The 23,154-nt window shown below is 39.8% G+C and overlaps 1 protein-coding gene across 5 annotated transcripts in view; it reads left to right on the plus strand.

The window, feature by feature from the left end:
- The window catches only part of GLI3 (GLI family zinc finger 3), a 203,898-nt gene that overhangs the window by 46,966 nt on the left and 133,778 nt on the right, over positions 1–23,154 (plus strand). For 4 of the 5 annotated variants that reach the window (XM_079301522.1, XM_079301524.1, XM_079301521.1 and 1 more), the window contains exon 3: positions 19,688–19,930. In XM_079301522.1, coding sequence (XP_079157648.1) covers positions 19,688–19,930 — 243 coding nt within the window. Of the gene's footprint in view, positions 1–12,463; positions 12,751–19,687; positions 19,931–23,154 lie in introns of those variants that run through there. The other variant, XM_079301525.1, reaches the window with a different exon arrangement.

The following is a 23,154-nucleotide window of genomic DNA, read 5'->3' on the forward strand; positions in this document are numbered from 1 at the left end:
TTTAAGTACTTTTGTACTAGACACAGAGCTCCTCAAATGCTAGCTGTGTAAAAAATGAATGAATATTTATGTAAAGTAGTATTTTTACCTGTTAGCTCTTACAAAGCCATTCAGCTTATGCATATGGTCAGAGAAATTATTTCCTATTTAGAAATGCTCAATGTTTAGAAATGTTCACCATATTCAATCTACATTAAAAGTAAGAAAAGTTTTGCTGTTATTAGTTCTCCTAAAAGCCTTGATATGTTTACTAACAGGAAGAAATGTAGGTCTGTTTTAAAGAAAAAATAGATGCAAGCCATATGTACTGTGCACGGAAGGAAGCATCTAAAATCTGGTTTGAGTAAAGAACTGTTCTCTGATCTCTTTGTAGAGCTGTAAGGCAGAACTATTTTTTGCTAACAATTCCCTTGCTCCGGTTTTCTTCTGTGGTTGATTTTCTCTCCAGTTTGGTTAGCTGTTAAGCGATGGTAACGATGTTTTAAACTCATTATCCCTCAATGGTAAATATAGCCTCTCCCAAATTGGAAATCAAGCATTTTGACAATGCAAGTTAAAATTCAAAAGATAAAATCTTAATGTATACCAGCTAAGCACAAATACTTGAGAATTTTTCTTGAACTTCTAAGGCTACCCTTAGCCTTATTTACAAACACCCACACTTATAACAATTCTTGGATGATTTTGTATCCCAGTGGGGGCTGCTTCAAAGTTGTCTTAAGCTTTGCAAATAAAACAATCTGTAGTTTTTTTTCCTCTTATTTCTACCCTCATTTCTCCAACATGGAGATTGTCCTGGCTGTGTAAGAAGAAAGACGAGATGTGATTTAATTACTCCGCAGCTTTAATAACTCATCTGGGAACAGTGACAATTAACTGTCCTGTACAGTTCATCAATCTTCGCTGGATTCTGGACTTTTTTTTTTTTAACAGGTCTTCTCAGCAAGATAGGGTACATGTGCTTTTTCTTTTCCATTTGTTCAGAACAATGATACCAGACAGCTCCTTCCAACTCAAGTGATATTTCCCAAAATTTTTACTGGAAGTAACAGTGAAGGAGGTAGAGGGAAATACTTGAAAGTTCTCAATCTTTTTTTGTCCGGGCAAGCTACCTCTGCAGCGGTGAAGAAAGGCACATTCAAATGAAAATTCAAAGGGAAGGGTGAATATTCTGAGTGTTGCACTCAAGAAGCTACTTTGTAAAACATTAGTGATGCCAGTTAGACATGGGAAAATTGCTTTTACTTCCTTTGTACTTCCAACATGACTGAGACCATGCCATGTTTTACACTGAATGAACAGTACACCAGTTTTTTTGCAATGGTAAAAAAACATATATTTTTTGGGTAAATGATTTTTAAATATGGGCTCTCTGGTAGTTCTCTGAAAAACTCCAATTGCGTAGCCTGAAAAAACAAAACATTTTTGTGGTGCTTTTGAAGGACCCACTCTGAGATGCCTCACTTTGCTCATTTGTGGATATATGTCTGATAACAGACAGTTCCTGCTGTGGAGAATTTACAGTCTAAAGAGCCAAAACAGATACAGACAGAGAGACAAAAGTCACAGAAGTACCAGCTGCACAACATTTGTGGGAATCCAGGTCCCTTGCATCTCCAGTCTTCTATGTAGGCACAGACTAGTGCCAGTTGTTCACTAGGACATACATGTTTTGGAAATTCAGTTGCTGAATGCATTATAGATCAGTAAATTGTGACTGAAATTGGTTAGTGATGATGAAGTCTGTATAGTTTTGAAAATGAACATTACTAAATGATTCACTGATGTAAATGGTCTTACCAACACTCAATATCGTTGTAGCTCAGGCAGTCAGATGTCTATAGTGAGATATCTCTGAAGTGTGGCATCTGACCCAGGGAACCTATTTTGGAATGGGTCCATCTATCTATCTATCTATCTATCTATCTATCTATCTATCTATCTATCTATCTATCTATCTATCTATCTATCTATCTATCTATCTATCTCATAAAGCACCTATTGTAGTCTTACAGAATATAAAGCTGAAAGTGCTTGATGTGCTTCTGTAGGCTTTAGAGGAATATGGCTGTATTGTTTTGGCTGGGTTGCCTTACCATTATTACAAAATGGTGGACTGTATATTTGACGAAAACCACCAATCAAGATGAGTCATATTGTTTGGTTGCTGTTTCAGTGGTAATGTTCCAGTTTTGGTGCTGTTTGGCCGGCCTGGCCTTACCTAAGCAGTGAGAGAAGGTGATCAGGTCTATCCTAAGAAACTGCATCTATCACTGGGACTTAAGTTTTTCCAGTAAAGACTAGATGAGTCATCTGAAAGCGAGAATTATTCACTGCTCTTCAAGTTCCTCTGCAGTATTGGGTTGTTGTAATGAAATAGAGAATGAAATTTGTTAGCTTCAGTTTGACTACCAATGTTATTTAAAGATTAAATCAGACCAAACAGTTGCAGAAGTAAATTCAATATTGGAGGCAGATATTATTATTATTCTTATTATCACTGGATGGCAAAATAGTACCTTCTGTAGAAAACTGTGAAAAAACAGTTTGCATTCCCCATATTTCTAAAAGTTGAATAGTAGATCTATCTTGTCAACCCTTATCTTTCTGAAAGGTAAATGTCTAACTGAGTGATCTGTAGTCAGTGATCAGTACATTCAAAGGATGAGTCCCTCCATTTTGAGATAGGCTGAATCATAGTCTGGAGGCATCATTTCTCAGCCAACAATAAAAGGAGCCTAGACAACAAGAGTACATCAGAGTTAGGTGAAATGGATCCTACTTTATGACTCTTGTTCTATGAAGTGGCATTTCTCAACTTCCATACATGTGAGAGTTGCAGAGATAATTTTTCCTCAGGTTTATCTTTCTTCCTCATGTTAAGCATGCAAGTGGACTTTAGGATGTTTTTCAGCTATCACTATTATGAGCCAGCTGCATCAAAGAAAAGGTGATGCTAAAAATATAAAGGGAACAGTGAGAGGAAAATGAAGATGATCATACAGGATCTGCTGTTCTGAATATCATGTGAAGGGCACCTCCACCAGTTTTCCTGTGCTTTTCCAGGGTTTGATGCTGAGAATGATGGGGGAAGGTTTCTATTTAGTTGAGTGTGGGTTGGAGAGTGGGAGCCCTGTCAGAAGGGAGAAAAGGACTAAGAGAGAAAAGATCCCATAAAAAAACGCTGAAGAAAGGAGCCCAAGCTCAGTCTACTGAGATTGGCCAGAGAACCTAGAAGGAGAGACAGGGAATCATCAGAAATGGGGCATAATGACTGGCATGCATGACTGAAGATTAAGAAAAAGACATATTGACAGAGAAGAGATGAACAACTGAGCAAGGAGATTCTTCCCACAAGGAATAGGACAAAGAGCTTAGATTTCATGGCTAACAGATACTTGCTAAAGAAAATGGGTCTGAGATGAGAGGTCTGTGGTGTGCATGTTGGAATAGCAATTAAATCTGGGAGGAGGAGATAGTAGTGGAGAAGATGAAGCATTTTCAAAATTACAAGGGGAAAGATGAAACAGAAAATACACATTTTAGTGGAACAAGCATCAAGTTTGTTTTCACTAAAGCAAATTTCCTCTTTAAAACCTAGGGTGGGATTCAACATACAAAATTTCCTCTTATCATCAACTTCCTGTGAACCCTTGATATGCTGTCTGTCATCTTCCGCCCTGAATGTCTTGGGAAATGATAATTTACTGAGGCTACAAGGTGTTTTGTTTGCTTTCAAAGGGTCAGTGGGTTGAATTAAATCACCTATTTCTTATAGCTACCATATTCATCTTCCCATTTTGCTTTTTCCTTTGTTGCTTTTTTTTTTTTAATACTATGAAGCTACATGCAAGTCATTAAATAAAGGAATATTATTTGTATCACAAAATCAGGAAAGCCAACATAGAATTCTCTGTGCCTGCCCATTATAGTGCAGTCTTTAATGACATGATCACGTGCATTCATCCCTTTCTTGTGTGTTGACCTGAAGAAACAGACATGCAGCTGTAATATTTCTCTATCTCTCCCCCACTTTCTTCTTTTATAATAATTTGTTACCCCCTTGGCCAACTTTTGCATCATTGACAGCGAGGTGGAGGTCTTGGTGATAAAAATTTCTGTATTTCATCAAAATACATAATGCAGAAGACAAAATATCTTTCTGCTACCATAGAAGGTGTTACAGACTGAACTCATATTTAGATAATAAAATACCCTGCCAAGAGAGCAGCTTTTTATGAATGGCCCTGAAATGAGGAATTCTTCAGTCACAACTCCCACCTTTTCATATACTTTAAACACAAAAGTGCAAATATGTAGGAATTTTTTCCAGTGTCATTAATTACCTTGAACCTAGAGCTCTTACTACTTGGAGCAACTCAACATCACCCATATAGAAGATTTTTGTTTTTGTTTCTTGGTATCTGACTTGCATCTGGTTTTTAGAATGGCAAGCATGTGTACTTGCTAACAAGCACAGTTATAAATATTGCTTGAAAACACAAACTGTGTAAAGTAGATTTGATACTAAATACTCTGAAAATCTGTTCTCTGAGAATGGGTTCTCAGGCTCTCTAGACTATGCATGTATAGCTAGGGACATTAAGTGCACAGTTTTTGTTGGTAGTGGACAAGACCATCTCTTCACCTTGTGAGAACTGTTGTAAAAAACATTTTCATACTACTAATGAAGCACTTGGATATTGCAATGAGTGCCAGAGAAAGTCCAGGAGGAAATTAATAATCTGTCTGCAGAGCTGGGCTTCAATGAAGCCAGTACATGGAGCAGAGGGGCCATACCTTGAACTCCAGGATGAGAACCAGGTATTGACAAACAGTTTATGAAACACACACTTTCCACCCCGTGGGTGGTGCTGGATGAAGCTGGCGTCTTGCAGAGAAAAATGGCATGTTACTTTGTTGGCTTCTTTTCCTTGTGGTGTTCGTGTTGCAGCAGTTCTCTGTGTGCAGAGATGTGTAATGCTTCATAAACAGTTCATGATAATTTTGTTTTGCACTTGTGGCAAAAATGAATACCCACTCTCAAGTCTTTACAGGTAAAACATTACAACTTGAGATGAGGGAAGATAAATTAATGATCTAGTGCTACAAAGCAGGTGGTTCCAGTGGTATAAAGGACTTCTGTGGTCCGCAGATGAATAGCTGCAGGACAGACTCCTAAGTGATTAAGAAGTGGTGGTTGATTTTTCTCTATCCCTCTGTTCAGCGATATTGTTGACACTGTTCTGTTGCCTAATGATTTAGAAACTTGCTTGCATGCCATTAAAATTTTAATTACTGACTTCTCAGTACTGAGACAACTTGATGGACCATGGGTATTTTATTGGTTTAAGGTGCAATTTGTTCCCAGCTTCCTTTGGGAACTCCACTCCCTCCATTTTTTCCTGCTTCTGCTGAAGTGAAGAGAGGTCTTGTTGAGAAGAAAGCCCTTTTGCCAGTGAACCCAGCTTCTGATATAAAAGTCTGGTATTTCTGCAGCCATTCTCCTGGTCTGTGAAGATGACAATAATCACTCTTGGGCCACACTTTTATTTGCTGTTCTTCATCAAGGCTGTGCATGTATAGTTCTTTAGTTTGTGATGAAATTTATGGTCAGTCTGGCAAAACAGGCTCTATAGTCGGTCTCCATCTTCACGCCTGCATAGAGTTTCTTGGGTGGTTAATAACCTGCTGGGTAAATGAAAGTATTCCTGGGAATTCTATCCCTCAGTGGTTGAGGGGGATTGTGGAAAGCAAATGCTTTGTCCTCAAGAGAGTACTTATTAACTTGCAAGTACTGTGGATGTTTGAATCATCCTATACTGCTAAAGCCTACAGAACCTCATGTGATTTTGTTGCATTCTGGTGCTGATTTTTTATAAGATTTGTCCTAGAAACTTGCTTTAGATCACATCCCTAATCAGCAGGTCTGCTCAAAATGCAAAGCTGGTTGGAGTAGAAATGGACATTCCTGGGAATTGCCTCCAGGGCATGGCTTTCTGTCTTGATTCTCTGGTGCCTGGTAAGATGCTGGCTCTGATCAAAGTTGTTTTTTGTTTTTTTTGGTTTTGTTTTTTTTTTTTTTTTCTGGAATGCTTGTTATACCTTGCTCCTTAATGCTTTCTGTATGATGTAGAAAAATTACTCTGCAAACTTGATGTTAGAGGGTTGGTAATGCAATATCTCTTCCACCCAGACGCTTTCTTTTTCTTGGTAGAAATCTTGTATAGAAATTCTTGCCTCAGACAAAAATGGTTTAATCCAATCAGTGAGTTTCAAAGATATGTAGAATAGATACCAAACTCCTTTCTGCCTTCCCTTAATATTATTCAGTCTTGTTTCCTTCAGCAATGAAGCAAAAAGAATGTTGTATTATGGGGAGAGAGCCATCCCTCTGAGTTATGTAATACATTATCTTGCATCACAGCATGCATCCTAGCATCCTGGGTTTTGTCCTGTTAGCATAAAACATTAATAGGGCACCAAAAATCCTAGAAATCCAAACTTGAACTTTTTCTTTCCTCTCTTATTTTCATTTATCTTAAAGTTTATACTTGTAACTGGAGATGCATATGCTGTATGTTCATATGTATGTTCATATATGCTATATGTTCAAGCCATGGTGTGTTGCCCCAGCTAAAGTTTTATGGCGTTTTATGAGTTAACATATTCTGAGAGTCTTGTGTAGACTTAAGTGTGAACAAAGCTGGTAAGTTAAAGCACAAGGGAAAGTTAACATTCAAAGTGTTGTCCAGCTCTCTATATGCACTTTTTGCACTGCCTTTTCTGTAGGTTGCCTGCTTAGTTCAGTGGTCACTGGCCTTTCGTAAGGTCCTGTCCTTAAGCTCTGGCACAGCCTCATTTGAATGCAAGTTATGAAGATGGTGTTGGAATGGTCATCAACAAGTGGGAGTGTGTATTTCTGCTGATGAAAACCCAGATTTTTGTGGGAAATAGTGAATGTTAGGAGATCATAAACATCATTTTTCACTTAAATTCTTTGATGAGAGAATTTGAATTCTCTCTTGGGATATGCAGACCATAAGAGTGATACATATGATAATAGATGGAATGGGGGGGAGGATGGGGGAATACATGTGGGATAATAAACAAGTATTTATCTATTATTGACATCTATTTACATAATTTATTTATGTGTTTGTATATATATATATATATATTTTAATCTGAATTGTGATATACATTTACTTTTATGTAAACCAAAGGGCAGGGATTTTTTATAGGCCATGATTTGATCCAGTGGCCAGAAGTTGCTCTGGATGGAAATGTTACATTTTTTAAAATGTATTGAAGAAGAAAAAAGAAATAGAAACTTCATGTGTTAAGAAATGTGGACAGGTAAGTGGTGAAAATGCCAAGAAGTGAATTTGGATTCCTGCTGCTTTCTTGATTGGCAGGTAGTTGTAAAAACATACAGGAATACTGTGCTTTGAAAAGTCGGTGAGCAAATGCAGGCCACGGCACAGAGATCTGTTCAGCTGTTTCTGAAATTACATAGACACCCCTGATTTGTGCCAGTTAGATTGCTGGTTCAAGGCTTTGGTTAATATCAAAAGTAGTGCATATACTTTGATGTTAGCACTCTTTAATGTCCAAGTTTACATCTTTGTTTCCATGATTTTTGAAGATAAGACCCAAAAGAGAGGGAAGTATGTAGTTCAGTGCAGCTGACAGTGGTAACCTTACTGCTCTGGGAGATTTTTTTCTAGTCTTTAAAAAGGAGTTGCAACATGCAAGCCCAATATGTATTCTGCTGTGAGAAGGCTATGGACTGTCAGTCTTTTTGCCATGAAAAAACTGTGATTTCTAATGGGAATTCCTTCTTTAAAGCTAGCTGGTTTTGATGTTACAACTCTGGTGCATCTGAAATGGTTAATTTAATTTTATAGGACAAATGTGCTAAATCTGATATCCTCTGCAAGGAGGATGTATTAATAAAACAAATGATTGTGGCACAGTTGACAACATAGTAATGAATAACTGTAGAAGTACCTGGAGGTATCTGGACTAGAAGCTGTCTTCTAGTTTTCATGTTTACAAGACTTGTGGTAAAACTGATATGAACAATGAGATTAGCATAAAGTATTATCCTTAATTTGGTGAATTTGACAGCATGATGCAGGAGGTATCTGTGTTGAAGTTCCAAAAGGCTATTGTTTATAAAGGAAAAAAAATGAATTCTTGTTGATGCCAGCAAGAGGGTGCATGGGGGAAGAAGGAACATAGCTACTATTTGGAGAAAAAGCTTCTTTGACTATTTAGCAACCTGATGAAATGCTGGTAAATCAGGCGTACTTATTCAATAATTTGGGATGATTATGAAAAGCCATGATTCAGCACTTATAGTAGCTGTTATGAAGAGGGTGAAGTACAGTGTTTTGGATGAGATTTCTCTGCTGCTGGAAGAGGAGCAGGGGTCTGGATGGGGTAGACCTCCAGAATTCAGGGCAATGAGCCCTTAAAGGCTGATTTACTGGTTTTCTTCTGGTTTTATGTTGTGTGTTTTGTTTTGTTTGTTTTTTTGTTTTTGGTGTTTTTTTTTTTTTCCCTTGCCTTCAGAGGGACATGTTAAATAGTTATTAGTCAACAGTTATGTATTTGTGGGCAAGTTGTGCAAGCTGTGGACAAGCATTTGACGTAATAGAAATGGGAGACAAGCTCTGTTTTTTCAGAACTGGAACATTTAATATGCAGGGTGATTTGTAGGGCAGCTTTGGGCTAACTCCTCAACACATTTAGCCTTCAAATCTAAGTGGATGTTTCTGAATAGAAATCAAATGGACCTTGAGTCCTTCAATTACACTGTGCTTATTTGCTGCATAAAAATAGTTTTTCTTTTATGAAATCAGTTATCAGTATTTTATGCATTTGGTGAGTGAAGAAGACCTACAGTTATGCATTCCTCTACAGCACACAGAAGTCATGGAATTGCATGGGGATTTTTTTTTCTGTTTTGCTTTGCCTATAGCCAAATGAACTTTGCAGGTGATTCCCTTTCCCTTCCCCAGCCTTCCTACCGTACAAATCATGCTTATTTTATGTTTTTGAGGGATGAAACTTTATTTTTCTTGGAAATGGATGTTGCCTGAGAATGTAGAATGAAAAAAATACAAGAATACAAATGAGAAAAAATATTAAGGAAATGTTGAAATCTCCTTCTTCCAGACTGTGTATAGATTAAGCCAGCAAAACCTGATTAACAGTTTAAGAATGTCTCTTTTGAGCTTGCATGGCCAGTGTGGTAGAAGGAGAGTGCTATTTTAAATTGTTCTGCCATTTTCTTTGTGAACATAGGATTGGTTTTCTGAGTTGGCTGTCTTTATATTCTCAGGTGCCCATTGCATTTTGATAAATGGAAATATGCAATATTACTTAAGGCAGTTATAAGCACCTAAGTACATGTATGTAGTTAATCAGTAAATCCTTGAGGCCAATATTCCACTGTCTTTAAAAATCTGTTATCCAGCATTAAGGTTAGAAAGACAAATACATAAAAAATTGGAAAAAGTGAAGTCTCAAAACGAGTTTTGCTCATCCCTGAAACTCAACAAAAAACATTAACCATCACCTTGTTTTAATCCATAAAGTGATCTGGTTGGCATTCAGTTCCTCCCCCTGTGGGGCTGTGTTGAGAAGCAGGAAAAAGCTGGTGTGTCTCGGCTTTCTTGCCTTTTCTACCAGAGGCTGGAAAGCCTGGCCAGAAGTGTGCAGTGGAAATGATAAGGGAGGAGAGAGGCACTGACAAGTAAGCCACTGAGTGGTCATCAGCTGTCTTAACTCTCCAACTCCCCCCATCCAAGGATCCAAAGCTTTTGAGAGGATTCCATCCCCTAGGTGAGGGGAGGGGACATGATATGAAGAATTTGCTTTGTCCTTTCATTCCAGGCTCTCCAATCTCCATCCCTCCTTCCCACTTGCATGCACCCATTCTGGGGTCCAGGCTGCTTGCTGTGGCTGTTAGCAGTATTTTTAGTGACTGGAATGTGGAGGCAGGAACTATGAGAGCATGGCAGCGTGCAGCTCTGCCAGAGGGACATGCTTATACATCCTCTTTAGTGGAGAAAACTGAGAAGAAAATGGATAGAGGGGAGAATAAACAGATTGGTCTTTGGGAAGGTCAAGACCTTAAAGATTAAGGAGAGTTTTTGTAAGCAGTGTCTCCAAGCAGGGAAGAAAGCTCCTGAGCTTTAACTTTAGAGGTAAACAGGCCAGGTTTGGGGCCTTCAGAAGATATTCCTGCTAGAGAAGCAGTGTTGATAAAATGAATATTTTGCAAAATCTGTGGATTAGTAGCTCTGATGTTCTAAACTAGTGCACTAATGTCTAGAAGATAATTCAAAGCATCAAATTGCTTGGGGTACAGGGCTCAAGAATTTTTCTTTGTTTGAAAACATCTTTTGCTGTAAACCTTACAACTGTTTTGCATCACTCTTCTGATTATTTAGACTACTGATAAGTATTATGAAAAATCTCATTTCTACATTCATCCTGCCTGCCTGTGTGGAACTTATTTGCTGACATCATGTATCACGTATTGGCAATCGGTTGAATTTTATGGAATGTAAGGTGGAGCTGAATTTGAGGGTGACCACAATTTTGTATGTAGAAGTACATACACATCTGCACATGACATTCAAATTTTGCCCGTAGAAAACTTTGATGAAATCATTGTCTGGAGATTGCAGCCACTGTAAATCAGGGCAGAGTAACCCATGACATATTTTTAAACAGCTGGTATTTTTTGGAGACCAGAAGTGCAGGGATTTAATAGAAAGAAAAGTCTTACTGCAACTGTGCAAAAGGACACAGTAATAAGTAAATTTCCCAACTAAATAGGTGATATCTGCAATCTAAACTGAAGGGTTGCCTGGGTTGTTGCAAACCACTTTGTGATTTTCTAATGATTCCATTTAGCTGTTTGAACCCATCCAAGGAAAAAGGGAAGAAATATAATTCCGTTCATATGCAATACAATAAATAACCATTTTTTTTATTCTCTTGAGGCTAAGGTGTCTGTGCTGTAGATGCTGCAAAAAGAGATGGTGCACCAAAGGGTTTATAGTGCCTCTTTCACTCTTTTGTGGCTTTTAAGCATGGTTAATCAAATTTATATCGGGCTTCAAACAGCTTTAAGGCCTGGTCTTGCTCCTGGCTTGGTAGAAAGTGACAGCACAGAATATGTCCCCCAGTGTCTGAGTGAAATGAGGCAGTTACCCACAGATAGGCATAAATGTGCTATTAGATGGTTGAGAAATATATCCTCCCAAAACCCTCCTGGGAATTTATTGTAGTGCCTTTGATGTAACTAATTAGCCTGCTCAAAGTAAGCAATGACTAACAGTCTAATAAGTGGCTAATGGAAGGAACTTCATAATGTTTTTAAATCAGGATCCTTTTGAGAGTTTTACAATAGGCTGAGGAGCTTTATCCTTCTGAAAAAATAGTTACCAAAGCTCAGATCTTGATATCTATTGTTGTCTTTTAGTTATATTTGACTCTCTTGGCTCTTTGAACAGTCTAGATGTTGGAGAAGGGAAATGATCCTGGAGATATTCTGCAAGTGCAATGCTTGAGTTTTAGCTCTGACCAGCAAACTTTGAACAAATGTTCTAGTTTGCTGAGGCTGTTGCATGGTGATTTGCAGTCTTTGCTGAATTTTGTAAGGTAGAACAGGTTTTTGAAAGGGGAAATGAAAAAGTAAGTTTGTTCTTGAAAGAAATTTTTTTTTCTCATTTCTGTTTCTCAGTCCTCAAATAGCAAAATCAAAACATAAAATTTATTATACCAAGAAAGGGAAATGCTTTTGACTGCCTTCTCATTCTGCAAATTTAAAAGGAGAAATGACAGGCTATATGTTAATTTTGCCAATTAATTCTACCTCCAAATAACTTCTATTTCTGCATTATGGCTTTCTTTTTTTTCTTGTCCGCTGAAATTTCAAAGCACTGGCACTACTGAGAGCCCCTTTCTCATCAAGCTAATGATACAACATTTCCACGTGCTAACCAACATCTTTGGCACATATTCCAGACTGACTCTTTGTGCCCAATGGTTGGAGCATTTCTGAGGCTGGACATGAATCCTTCTTGCTCTACTTGCACGAGTAGTTTCACTGAATCCCCAGAATTTCAGTGTGAGTAAAGCAAGCAAAATTTGGGGCTTATAGGCCCCATGAAGGTAAATTTAAAATCTTGCCACCTGCTTGGTACCTAGGTGCAGGGTTTAGTGTTTCTCCTGCCGCAGTCAATGTTGTCACTAACACCTAAACCAGAGTGCTGGGGGCTGCAATTGCCAGCGGAGTTAAGTATCACTGCAATAATCCACTGGCTGCCATGGGAGAAACACGTAGCCCTGAACTTAGGAAGGGAGAAAATGGTTTTCAGCTGTTTTGATTTAAGTTGTTTGTTTTTGTTATTTTAAGGCCCGTGTGGAAACGGGCTGGGAGAGGGCTTGTTCAGAAGTGAGGCTCCCACTTCTTCGGAGGCTGACCTTGCGAGTTGCTGAGAATTAGTCCCTCTGTTAGCTTCCCAGGGACCCTGAGCCCTGCAGGCTGGGGCTGCAGCTGGGCTTTGCAGGGTTCAAGCTCCAGGTCTTGCCTAGTTGGAGGTTCAGCTGGCCAGCTCGAGGCACACTTGGCCTACAGGATACTGAAGAAATCTGGTTCACAACAAGCAACTTTGGCAGCTTCTTCCAAAGTCATGGAGGAGAGTGGGATGGCTCAAGCGCCAGGTTAGTAACTTCAGGCATATGCCCAAATGTTCCTCCTTTTCTTCCCACGTCCTGAATGATCAGTGAGATGCAGGGTCATGTGTAAGGCAGCCCAGCCCTGCCTCCTGCTCTCTTTGTCCACCATCTGAGGCTGAGTCCTGGGACTGACAAGGAGGTTTAGTTTTAGTGTCTACAGCTACTTCTTGTATTTCCTCAGGAGGATTTTCATATGAGATTTCTTTAGCATTTCCCTATAGATCTGATGGAAGGATTTGCAGATGCAAACTCTCAGTTAAATACAATAGGTGTTTGCTTGTACGAAATTTTAAAGGTGGTTTTATTTTACATAATTTCCTATATGTCTGTTTAGTTTCAGCCAGTTGGTTTTAGTTGGGAGTGGCTGGGAAGGTAGCAAGCATGGTGAACTCATCTGGATTGAGATAAATTGAGATAAAGCCATTGCTAGTAACAAAGCTCTCTGATTTAGGGGTCTGCAAAAGTTTGCCTGAGTTTAAGCTGCTTCATGCTATTCTTGGGTTCCTCACCAGTCTTGGGGAAGAGTTATTCACACATTTGTAAAAGGCTGTGAGCGATATTCTCCTGATAACAATATGTTCCCGGTTTAGTGTTGGAGCAGTGAGAACTCTGTAAAGGCCCAGTTTTGCCTCATCCAGGTCAGTGGGAATTCTGCTGTTGACTCAGAGGAATGCATGATCAGGCTCCAAAGTCATAGGCACCGTCTTGTTGCAGTGTACTCTGTCCTCCTCTGTACTGGCAAAAAAGGAACTGAACCGGGTTGTGCAGCAGATGCAGCAAAAATGAATGTGTGTGTCATTTGAGGAAAATAAGGGAGTGTGCATGGAGCACTAGGTAGGTATTGTAGGGATTGGGTCCCCTCTCTCCTTCATTGATAGATCTTTTCTCTTCCAGTGAAAGCTAAATTTGACGACAAAGAATATAACATGTTTTTCAAAACAAACAAAAAAACCACTAAAGAGCTGTTTTTTCATATTCCAAAGATCACAAATCAGTTCTTGGAAAATACTGTACACAGGATAAAGCAAAAATAACTAAGCTAAAAATCCATTGCAAATGGGAATAGTAAACTAAGCATGTGAGTGGTAAGTTCAGATAATGTACCTTATTTATAAGCACAAAAGTCTTGTATAAGGTATGCTTAAGCATTGCAAATAAAGTGAGTACAGTATTGCTATCTAGCAAATTTTGTAGGCTCTTGTGTGATTGGAGTCTATTTTTATAACCAATTATGAGCATTGTCCTTCATATCTGTGTTAGTTTTTCCAGAGTGCTTCTTGTGCAGTTGCTCCAAATGCAGGAAAATAGCAAACTTGTGACCAGGGGTGTCCAATTTAAACTACTCTACTCACCCAAAACAAAATTCCACTTACAACATACGCTGTTTGTAAAGGCAGGCACAATCCTACAGATCTATTCCCCCGATGTTGCTCTTAAGGTTGCCAGAGAGTGGTGAAAAGTGTGTGTACACAAGAAGGTGCAGGTACAGGTGTCTTAATGAGCCTAGCAATTGTTCTATTGCATCATTTCAAGGAAGAAAATATCAGGTGTCAAAAACTTAGACTTTCTTAAACGGGAAGGAAATTGCTTTCTTACTTAGGTATATGTTCTGTTAAGAATCAAAGTAGTCAATCTTTTTTACATTCCACCTTCCCCCTTCCTTCTGGCTCACAACATCTAAAATGCTACTTTCTGGGAAAGACTGATATTCTGATTTCAGTTTTGTAATTTAATGATGGAGAGTTTCCTTAGTAAACCAAATTTAGAGTACTAGAATGCTTATCTTATATCCAGACCTTGAACATAAAAGGCATTTTATACCAGCAATTGTTCATTTAATGAGCAATTGCAGAGTGCAGGACGGTTAAGGGATTGAGCTATATGCACCATTATTGCAAGAAGTATTCTGAAATACCAGAAATAGGACGTAAGCTCTGATCAGGGGGACTGTGAGCACAATTACCTTCTTTTCAAATCCTTCTGTGACACTGCGGGAGGAAAAAGGACTTTGAAACTTGAAAGGAAAGAGCTTGCTTTCAACCTCAAAAGCTAGGAGGAAAGGGCTCTGAAATTTGCTCAGTATTCCCAATTCACCATTAGCCTGTTTCTTCCTTTAGCCTCAAGGCATTCTCCGCTTTTTGAAAAGATGTTAAGAAATTCAGTCACAATAGAGAGCCTAGTTTTGAACATGTTTCACTCGGTCCATTGAGGTCTGGTCTTCAGCCTTTGTGTGGGGTGAATTGAGCTGAGCAGCAATCTGGTTGGGGAGAGGTGAATGAGCAGTCTCTGTGCAGTCACAAATTCTCGCAAAGAAAAGATTACCCTTTCCTTTATTTTACAATATGCATTCCTGTACAATCCTGCTAGTGGCAATATGCAGAGTGGAGCTTGTGCTTAGGTCAATATGGAGCACTTGGTTTATAGCAACTCTTGTTAAGTTTGTCTTGTAATTGAAGCTGCTGTTGACCTTGCTTGGAGACCATTTGTAAAACCGTTTATTTAGCATAAACTGAAATAATAAACCCTCCTTCTCTTAGGCTGATTGTGATAGGGTGACATTAGTTTGATTTAATGATTAGCCGCCTGACCCCTCAGCTAGAGAGAGCTGCTTGAATAGGGAGAGTTCACTAGGAAGCACACAGGAAGAATACTAATGAGCTTGTTAAATTTAGCATGGCACCAACCACTTTTAATTCCTCTAATGGGAGAAGCACTGCCTCTGAGAGAGAGGGAGGGAGATGGGGGTGGGAGGGGGTGGGGGGGGGGAGAACGGAGAGAGAGGGAAAGAGGGAGGAATGCCCATGTCCTGTTAGCCAGAGAATTTTGGTCAAGAGAAGAGAAGAGCTTAGAGGGAACATCAGCCAGGGTCTCTTGGACTGAGTTGTAAGTACCTTGTTTTTTCTCCTACTCAGCTGAAGTGCTGTCAGATCTCTCATGAGATAGTAATACTCTCTGAAAGTTACTAGCAGAAATACAGTGATGGAACTTAACATACAGAGATTTAACTGGGCTGGTGTTGTCTTGTTTAAGCAAGGGTGTCTCTGAAGTGTGTTTGGCTTGACTTTTAGTCTGCTCTTTCAACTTTTTTTCAATTTCTGACTTTAGGTGGTTTAAAGTAAAAAAGCTTTTACTTTGTCTTGGTCTATGGTAAGAAAGGCAAAAGACAAAAAAGTTCAATAGATAAAGAAAGTTTAAAGGATTTTTGTGCTGTTTTGGCTTGTGCTGATTTTTAAAAAACTTTCTGAGTAAATTAGCTGTGCAATTAAAAGTGTGTTTATTCAGGCATGCTGTCCAGTGTGATTTTTTTTTTTTTTTTGACAAAGCTTTTTGATTGAGTGTGAGGTGCTCCATTAAGTGAGGAGCTCTGCACTTCTAATAAAATTGGCTTCTGATCAAAATAGCAGGACTAAATCAGGTGTTTCTCAGTGGATGTGAGAATCCTGGATTAAAGTGATCATTCAAGACTGGGCACTTCTAACATGTGTCTCTGGCTATTGGCTTGTTAAGTCAGAGAAAGGGTGTATGTGAATAAAGAGAAGCTTATGCAGATTGCTCTTGGGCATGATTGCTTTTTTTCTATTCCTATTTAACCCTTCACTCTTACACTGGGAAAAGGTGAGAGGAATTATGCCGGAGTTCGGCTGCCGCCAACTTAATCTTTCACTTTGGCATTTGTCTCTCTACAACATTTAAATAAATCAGACATTTCTTTTGACCCTAAAGCTGGTCACTTCTAAAATGTGAGCAGAGCAATAACAGAACAGTTCTCTCTTATTTGGCTGTAAAACCCCTTTGGCAGATGCTGCTGGAGAAGTGGGCTGTTTGCTTACATTTTTGCTTTAGAATCCCACTTGTTGCCATGGTAGGCAGTGTGTTTCTGTCAATAATTTGGCCTGGCGCACCTTGCCCGTTCTTCCTCTCGAAGCCTTATTGAGCGCTGCAGTTGAGGCAGAACAAGATGAGGCAGCTTTCCCCTTCTGGCGCACTGGAGTGGCTCGCCTGCCGTGAGAGTCGGCAGCGGTGCTGCCAAAGGAGTTTCCCGCTCGGCGCCGGGGGAGCTCCTGCAAAATGCCTGGCTCTTGGTGTCCTGGAGCGTGGGTGCTGTCAGATTTCTCATCTGCCTCCTATCACAAGCAACCCAGTGGTGTGAAGTCAACGTTTGGCTGATGAATAAACCTTACTATTATTGCAAAAACGCCATCATGTTTAGTTAAATACTTGTGGGGCAATTTTTGTGTGGCGGAAAATGCACAGAAACTTTTGACTTGTAACAGCACATGGTGATAACTTTGTAATGGGGAGAGAGATCGTTGATGCAGAAGGCAAAATTGTTTTGTTTTCTTTTTTTCTCAAGTAACCAAAAAAAAGGGAAAAGCTTATTAAAGCAAACCATATATTTCCTTCAGTTTCTAAGTTACTGAAAGTAGTGCTTGAATTTCATTCAGCAACTTGAAAAATCAGCCTTCTCCATAACAGTCACTTGTACCTTGATTCATGACGCTTGCATGTTTTGAGAAGAAAAATATGAAAGTAGAGTCTGCAAACAGATGTCAGCTTCTAGTTGTATCCCAGGATGGCAGTTTTAACAAATATTATCTTTATATGGAAGAGTAAAAGAACTGAAATCCTATCTGATCATCTGAGTGATTATACAGCCCCACAAATCACTCTAGCTTTCTTCTTTCTGAACTCTTGTAGCAGCGGTTAGCTTGCTCTACTTAAGTCTGTCAGAATTTCAAATGGAGTGTAATACCCCGTTTTTATAGGAGTTTATGTCTCATCTGTAAAAGTTCACTCTAGGTTGAAATTTAACATAAAAGACAAAAGACTCTAGCTAAAGAGAAACTTGATGGAAAATATATCTTTGGGGTGATTTCTTTTTTTTTTTTTTTTTTTTTTTTTTAGTTATACAAGCGAGTTTCTAAAAACCTCATATAAGTTTTAAAGTTTTAGTCCCTGATTTGCAGTTCTCTAACTAAAACCAGCTTCAGTAAAAAGTTGAAACCTTAAACCCTGCTAATCCAGGGCAGGGACCAATGCCTGTGCATATTAATAAAAAGTAGAAAAGGGCAAAGGGTTTAAACTCTGTAATGTTGTTGTCTATTTCCATTAACTCTTTCTCCTCAGACCCAACCCTGGAAAAGCTCTGTATGTAGAATTATTGGCTGCAAAAAGAATTCTGTCCCTGGAAGATGCTGATAAGTCAGCAAACCCTGGTTGCTGTAATACTTGGAGATAGAAAAATAATTAAGTGCTCAATAGGCTATGCTGCTGAGTTTTTGTGTTGCTGCTGCTATGGGGGAGAGGGGGCAGGGGAAAAACTGGTTAGCATTTCATTCAAAGCAATGGTGTGGCTAGTTTGCACATATAATGGCCAGGTATCTGTATGTACAGAGCCTGTTTCTAATCTAATTCATATAAAGGCACATAGGCTGAGTTACACTGGTGTCAGGCTTGCTGAAAGTAGTCACCTGGTGAATTGCTAGCTGCTGCTTTTGCTGTGTGAACAAGTACACCAGGGAAAGGTACAAGAGAAAACTTAGCCCTGACCTCAAATCTCTGACAGCTGAACTGCAATCTTGGGGCTGGTGTCAATCACTCTTCCTTGCATGTGGATTGTAGACTAAGAGCACTTTAGTTCTATTTCCTAAGGGTGTTTTCATTTCCTTTTCTAGTTACCATTTTTGTGCCCAGCATTTAATTATTTGAGATTCCTTGTGTGCTTCTACAGCTGCAGAGTGATTTTGAAATGAGGAGTCTTTATCAGTATTCCTTAAAGATCTATTGGTGCACACTTGCATGTGCAGTGTGGTTGATGGAACAAGGCTGTACCTGGAGTATTGGTATTGGCCAAGGATTACAGCCAGCAAGGAATCAACCTTGTTTAGAGAAATATCTCTATTTTAAACCAATAATGCAGCTGAAGAAGAGCATTTACATTGGAGACTTATGTACCTAGCAAAGCCCCTGTGCCACATGGCATCTGTGAAATGTACTTAGGAACATGCATCTTGACTCTGAGGAACAGAACCATTTTGTCTGGTTTTTGAAGGGTGTATGTAGTCCCTAGGGGTTAAAATTCTTGTGGGAGCAGTGGGGTGTTTTAGTACCTAGTCCTGGAGCTGTCTGCAGGGAAGGCTGATAGAACCATGGTCTGGAGGCTCTTTTCCCCTTACTAGGGGTACCACAGGCATGGAGGCTTACTCCAAACTAGGGCTTGGGTTTGACTCTCTTATTTATTATTGCTTCTCCCCCCACTTTTCCTTCCTCCTTGTTCATTAAGAGTTTGTGGCTTTGTTTGTGTGGATATGGGAAAAAGACGTAGGGGGATTGCACCCCACCATGCTGCACAGGCACCAGCGTGGTGACACTGTCAGAGCAGGTGGCCATGCTTGTGCCTGGCTAATGCTGCTGGTCCTGTATCATGAGCTGCTGTACCCATTTTATGGCTGCCCACCTTGGTTCTGATCACCTCCCTGAGAGGTTTCAGCCCCTGACACAGGCAAACCCCGGACCTGGAGCTGGGCTGCAGAGCTGTGGTGGGTGGCTGGCTGTGATTTAGGCCCAGCTGGTGGGGTTCATCTTCTCCTCTGCGTGACAAATCATGGCTTGACTCCCCATCAGGGGCTCCCAGCCTGCTTGTCCCAGAGGCAGGGAAACAGCCAGCTCTGTTGTGCACAATTGATAGCCCCGCTGGCCGGAGCGTCGGTGCTTGGGTGACGGTGATCTACTGCCCGAACGGGCATGCGGCCCCAGCCATCCCTCACAGCCACAGGCACCTCCTGCCACAAACTTACACCGGGGGGAGGAGGAGGGCTAGGGGGGAGAACTTCTCTTTATTGTATTTGCTATAAATGGGCTAAAAGTCTGTGTCTCCCTTTTTTCTTCCCTTCTCTCTTTCTTCTCCCTCGTTTTTTTGCAGAGGATGAAAGTCCTGGGCAGACCTATCACAGAGAGAGACGGAACGCGATCACAATGCAGCCGCAGGGTGGGCAAGGCCTCGGCAAGATCAGTGAAGAGCCTTCCACGTCGAGTGAGGAAAGGGCCTCATTAATCAAGAAGGAGATCCATGGATCTATATCGCACCTTCCCGAACCTTCCGTACCTTACCGCGGGACGCTCTTTACCATGGACCCCCGGAACGGCTACATGGACCCTCACTACCGTGAGTACTGATCACTGGGGATGCAAAGTTGGAAGGCTGCCAAGTTTAATGTGATTTTTGTCCCTTTGCATCGCCCCCAGGGACAACCGGTTTATCTGGAGGGAGTGGATTTTTTTGGTAAATGCAATTTCTTTTTTTCCCGAAGTTAAAAGCCAGGCTGCAGTTGCACTGCAGCTAGGAATTATCGCAGGCCTCTGCAAAGTGACTTCCACAGGACGTCTCATCTGTTGCTAATCCTCCTCAGCCATCCAGGGTTGTGTTTTTCTCCACCTCCTTAACACACGAAGAAAAACGGGCCTCATTATAGAAAGCAGAGAAGGAAAATGAAACAGGCCTTAAAAATCCCTCTTTTAAACAATGTAAAAGTATGTTTTTGAGAGGAAGAAGGACTGTGCCCTATACACTGAGATTTCGGGGAATTGGAAGGTTTATTTTTGTGCTTTTGGACTCTTTGTTTTGTTTTGGAGGGTTTTTTTAGACCTTCACAAGTGTGTTTGAGAATGCAGGCTTGATGGAGTGGTTTTGCAATTTTCTTTCTCAGCTATAGTTCCCTGAAGTTGTAAGGGGGAGGAAAAAAGGCAAATGGTTTCAACTTCTGAATTGTTGCTCAGGCATTAATAAAAAAGTAAGAAATTAACCGACACTTGAACACAGATGTGGAGTGGATTTCTCCACAGGCAAAGTATGAAGGAGTTAAGCAATTTTTTTTTTCATCTGTTTCTAGTTTACGAAAAAAGAGAAAAAAGATCATTTAGTTGTGTAGTAATGAAGTACATCTTGAGGTGTCAAGGCTTGTGCCTTTTGATTATAGATTTATCACCCAGTCAGGATACAGATTTGCCATTTTAACCTTTCAGTCTCCAATTCCAGATGATAGGCTTAAGACCCACAAAGAGAGAGCAGTCTGCACTGCTTTTCTTTTTTTTTAAACATCATTCAGAAATTTTAGTATTTTAAGGCAAAAGGTCATTAGCCAGACGACTGATTAGTGAGGACAGCTGATTAGTGCATGTTTTTTTGCTAAAGAAAGTGCCAGGGATAAAAGCTAATTTTATCCCTTCATTAGTTGGGCTAGCAGCAAAGGGGAATGTTCACTCATCAGGGTGCAGATCAAAGTATGTCTTGCACAACCTTAAGTCTCACCAACCTTCTTAAAAAAAAAAAAAAAAAAGAAGAGAGTCTGATTGTTAATAAGGATGGAGGTATTATGAGAAAATGAACACTTGTTGTCTGTATAGTTTAGATCAGTATTTAGGGAAAAAGTTTACAGTTAAGCTTTTGAGCTCTGTTTCAGTGTAGTCAGTTGGTTTTTGTACACCCTGCTCTCCTGCTCTCGTACAGACCTGCTCAAACCCTCTGGGGGAGTTACTCATCTCTCTGCTGAGGAGCATGTGCTGCAGCACACCCGTGGCAGACTCCTGCTAGAGAGGCATGAATGCGCAGTGCACACTGCCACTCGTGAGCAGCAGAGCATACAAGTATTACCTCAGGGGCTGGAGGCACCATTCCTAGCTTCTGGTTAACAAATGCCCAAATCTTGTCTAAAAAGACACCCACCAAAACAAACAAGTATTATTGGGGAAGCAAAATAGCTTCTCTGTTTGTAGGCAGTACAGCTGGGGAGAAATGAAATGTGTGACAAAAACAACCCTCAAACAACCAACAGACCTTATGCTGAATTTAGTGAGGAAGATTGCCATTTTGACCATCTGACCAGCTGCCAGCTCACCCCTTAAATCTTGTTCAAAGTGTTACTGAAATTGCTGAAGGTTCAGACAAAAGAAAAATATCTGGTGAATCAGCATGTATCTAAGTGGTTTGCAACGAGTTTATTTTGGTTTATTTTCCCAAATTCAGTTTATGACAAGAGTTGTCAAGATTTAATGAAGTTGCTGTGTCTGTATTGTGACCATTAATGTTAGCTACTTAGGCTGTGTGTACTACTAGAAAAGCATTGATGTCAGTATTTGAGAGAATACCAGAAGTTATCCAGCATATGACAGTAGAGAAATGGGAGATGAGTTAATTTTAAATGAGCCACAAGATCTTAAAGCAGAAATCTAAGTCAGAAAGCATCAGATGGACAGACCTACTTCCCTCTCCTGTAATGAGTAGTACATTTGTATTCACTGATTTGTAAAGTCCCTCAAGCTATTAATGTCATAAAAAGAGCCATCATGCTTTTATTTACCTTTAATAGCTATGATACAGAGAGACAACTAAAAAGACAAATGTCTAGTTAGATTTATAGGAAAGCAGACAGTCTTACTGAAATTTTCATAGTAGTTATATCATTTATATATGTAAGATATGCTTTCATCAGAGTGGTGACTGTATTCAGACTGACACTTTTAGTGGTCCATATGAAGAAGGCTGAATAATGTAAACTGTAGCAACAGGTAAAGAACCAGAGAGGCTATTGTTTTCCTTTTTTAATTTCTTGCCAATTTTCTTGGGCATATGAATAGAAAATGTTTTAATTCAACATAGTCAGATGTGTAAACACTCATAGTAATTTCTTAGTTTCCCTGTGGTTGGAAAATACAGACTTTTCAAGATGCCTAATTCGTGCTTCTATTTATACCCACTTTGTATTTAAAAGTGTGGGCAGGCTTCCTGTAACACAGGAAAGGGAAAATAATTTTTTTGAAGAAAGACATCTGTATATTTTTATGACAAAAAAAGAAAAAGAGTGTTTAAGTCAGTTGTGTGTGGAACGCATGTCCCTCCCATGAGCTGCAGTTATTAGAAACAACTTGAGTGCTTTGCATTTTTACATGTAAATATGTATGTGTCTGTTTCTGCATTGCAGGATTTTTTTTTGTTTTAATTTTTTTTCTAATTAAAATGACTGATGTTGTAAATGTTGGTAATAATAGTTACCATGAATGTGGAATAAATCCCTCATTGAGAGGGAGTTAGCTCTCCTGCAGAGTGTGGGTGGGGGTAATGGTAATGTTTCAAGTGAACCAGCTTTTCAAACAGCTGGGATGAAACATGCTATGGAGCTGGCGGCCCTTCTGCACCACCAGAGAGCCCCTCAACCATTAGTGACTGGGAATGTGAGTACAGTCCCATGCTCAACTCACAGCCTTCTATCCTCCAGCAGACAAAAGGCAAAACACAGACCTAAACCAGAATTTTTTCTTTTCTGCCTTTTTTGTTATGGATTTCTTAACCACTATTTAAACACAGCTCACAAAGGAAGGGGGGGATGCTGTTTT

This window comes from Erithacus rubecula (genome assembly GCF_903797595.1).
Source record: "Erithacus rubecula genome assembly, chromosome: 3".
Lineage (NCBI taxonomy): Eukaryota > Metazoa > Chordata > Aves > Passeriformes > Muscicapidae > Erithacus > Erithacus rubecula.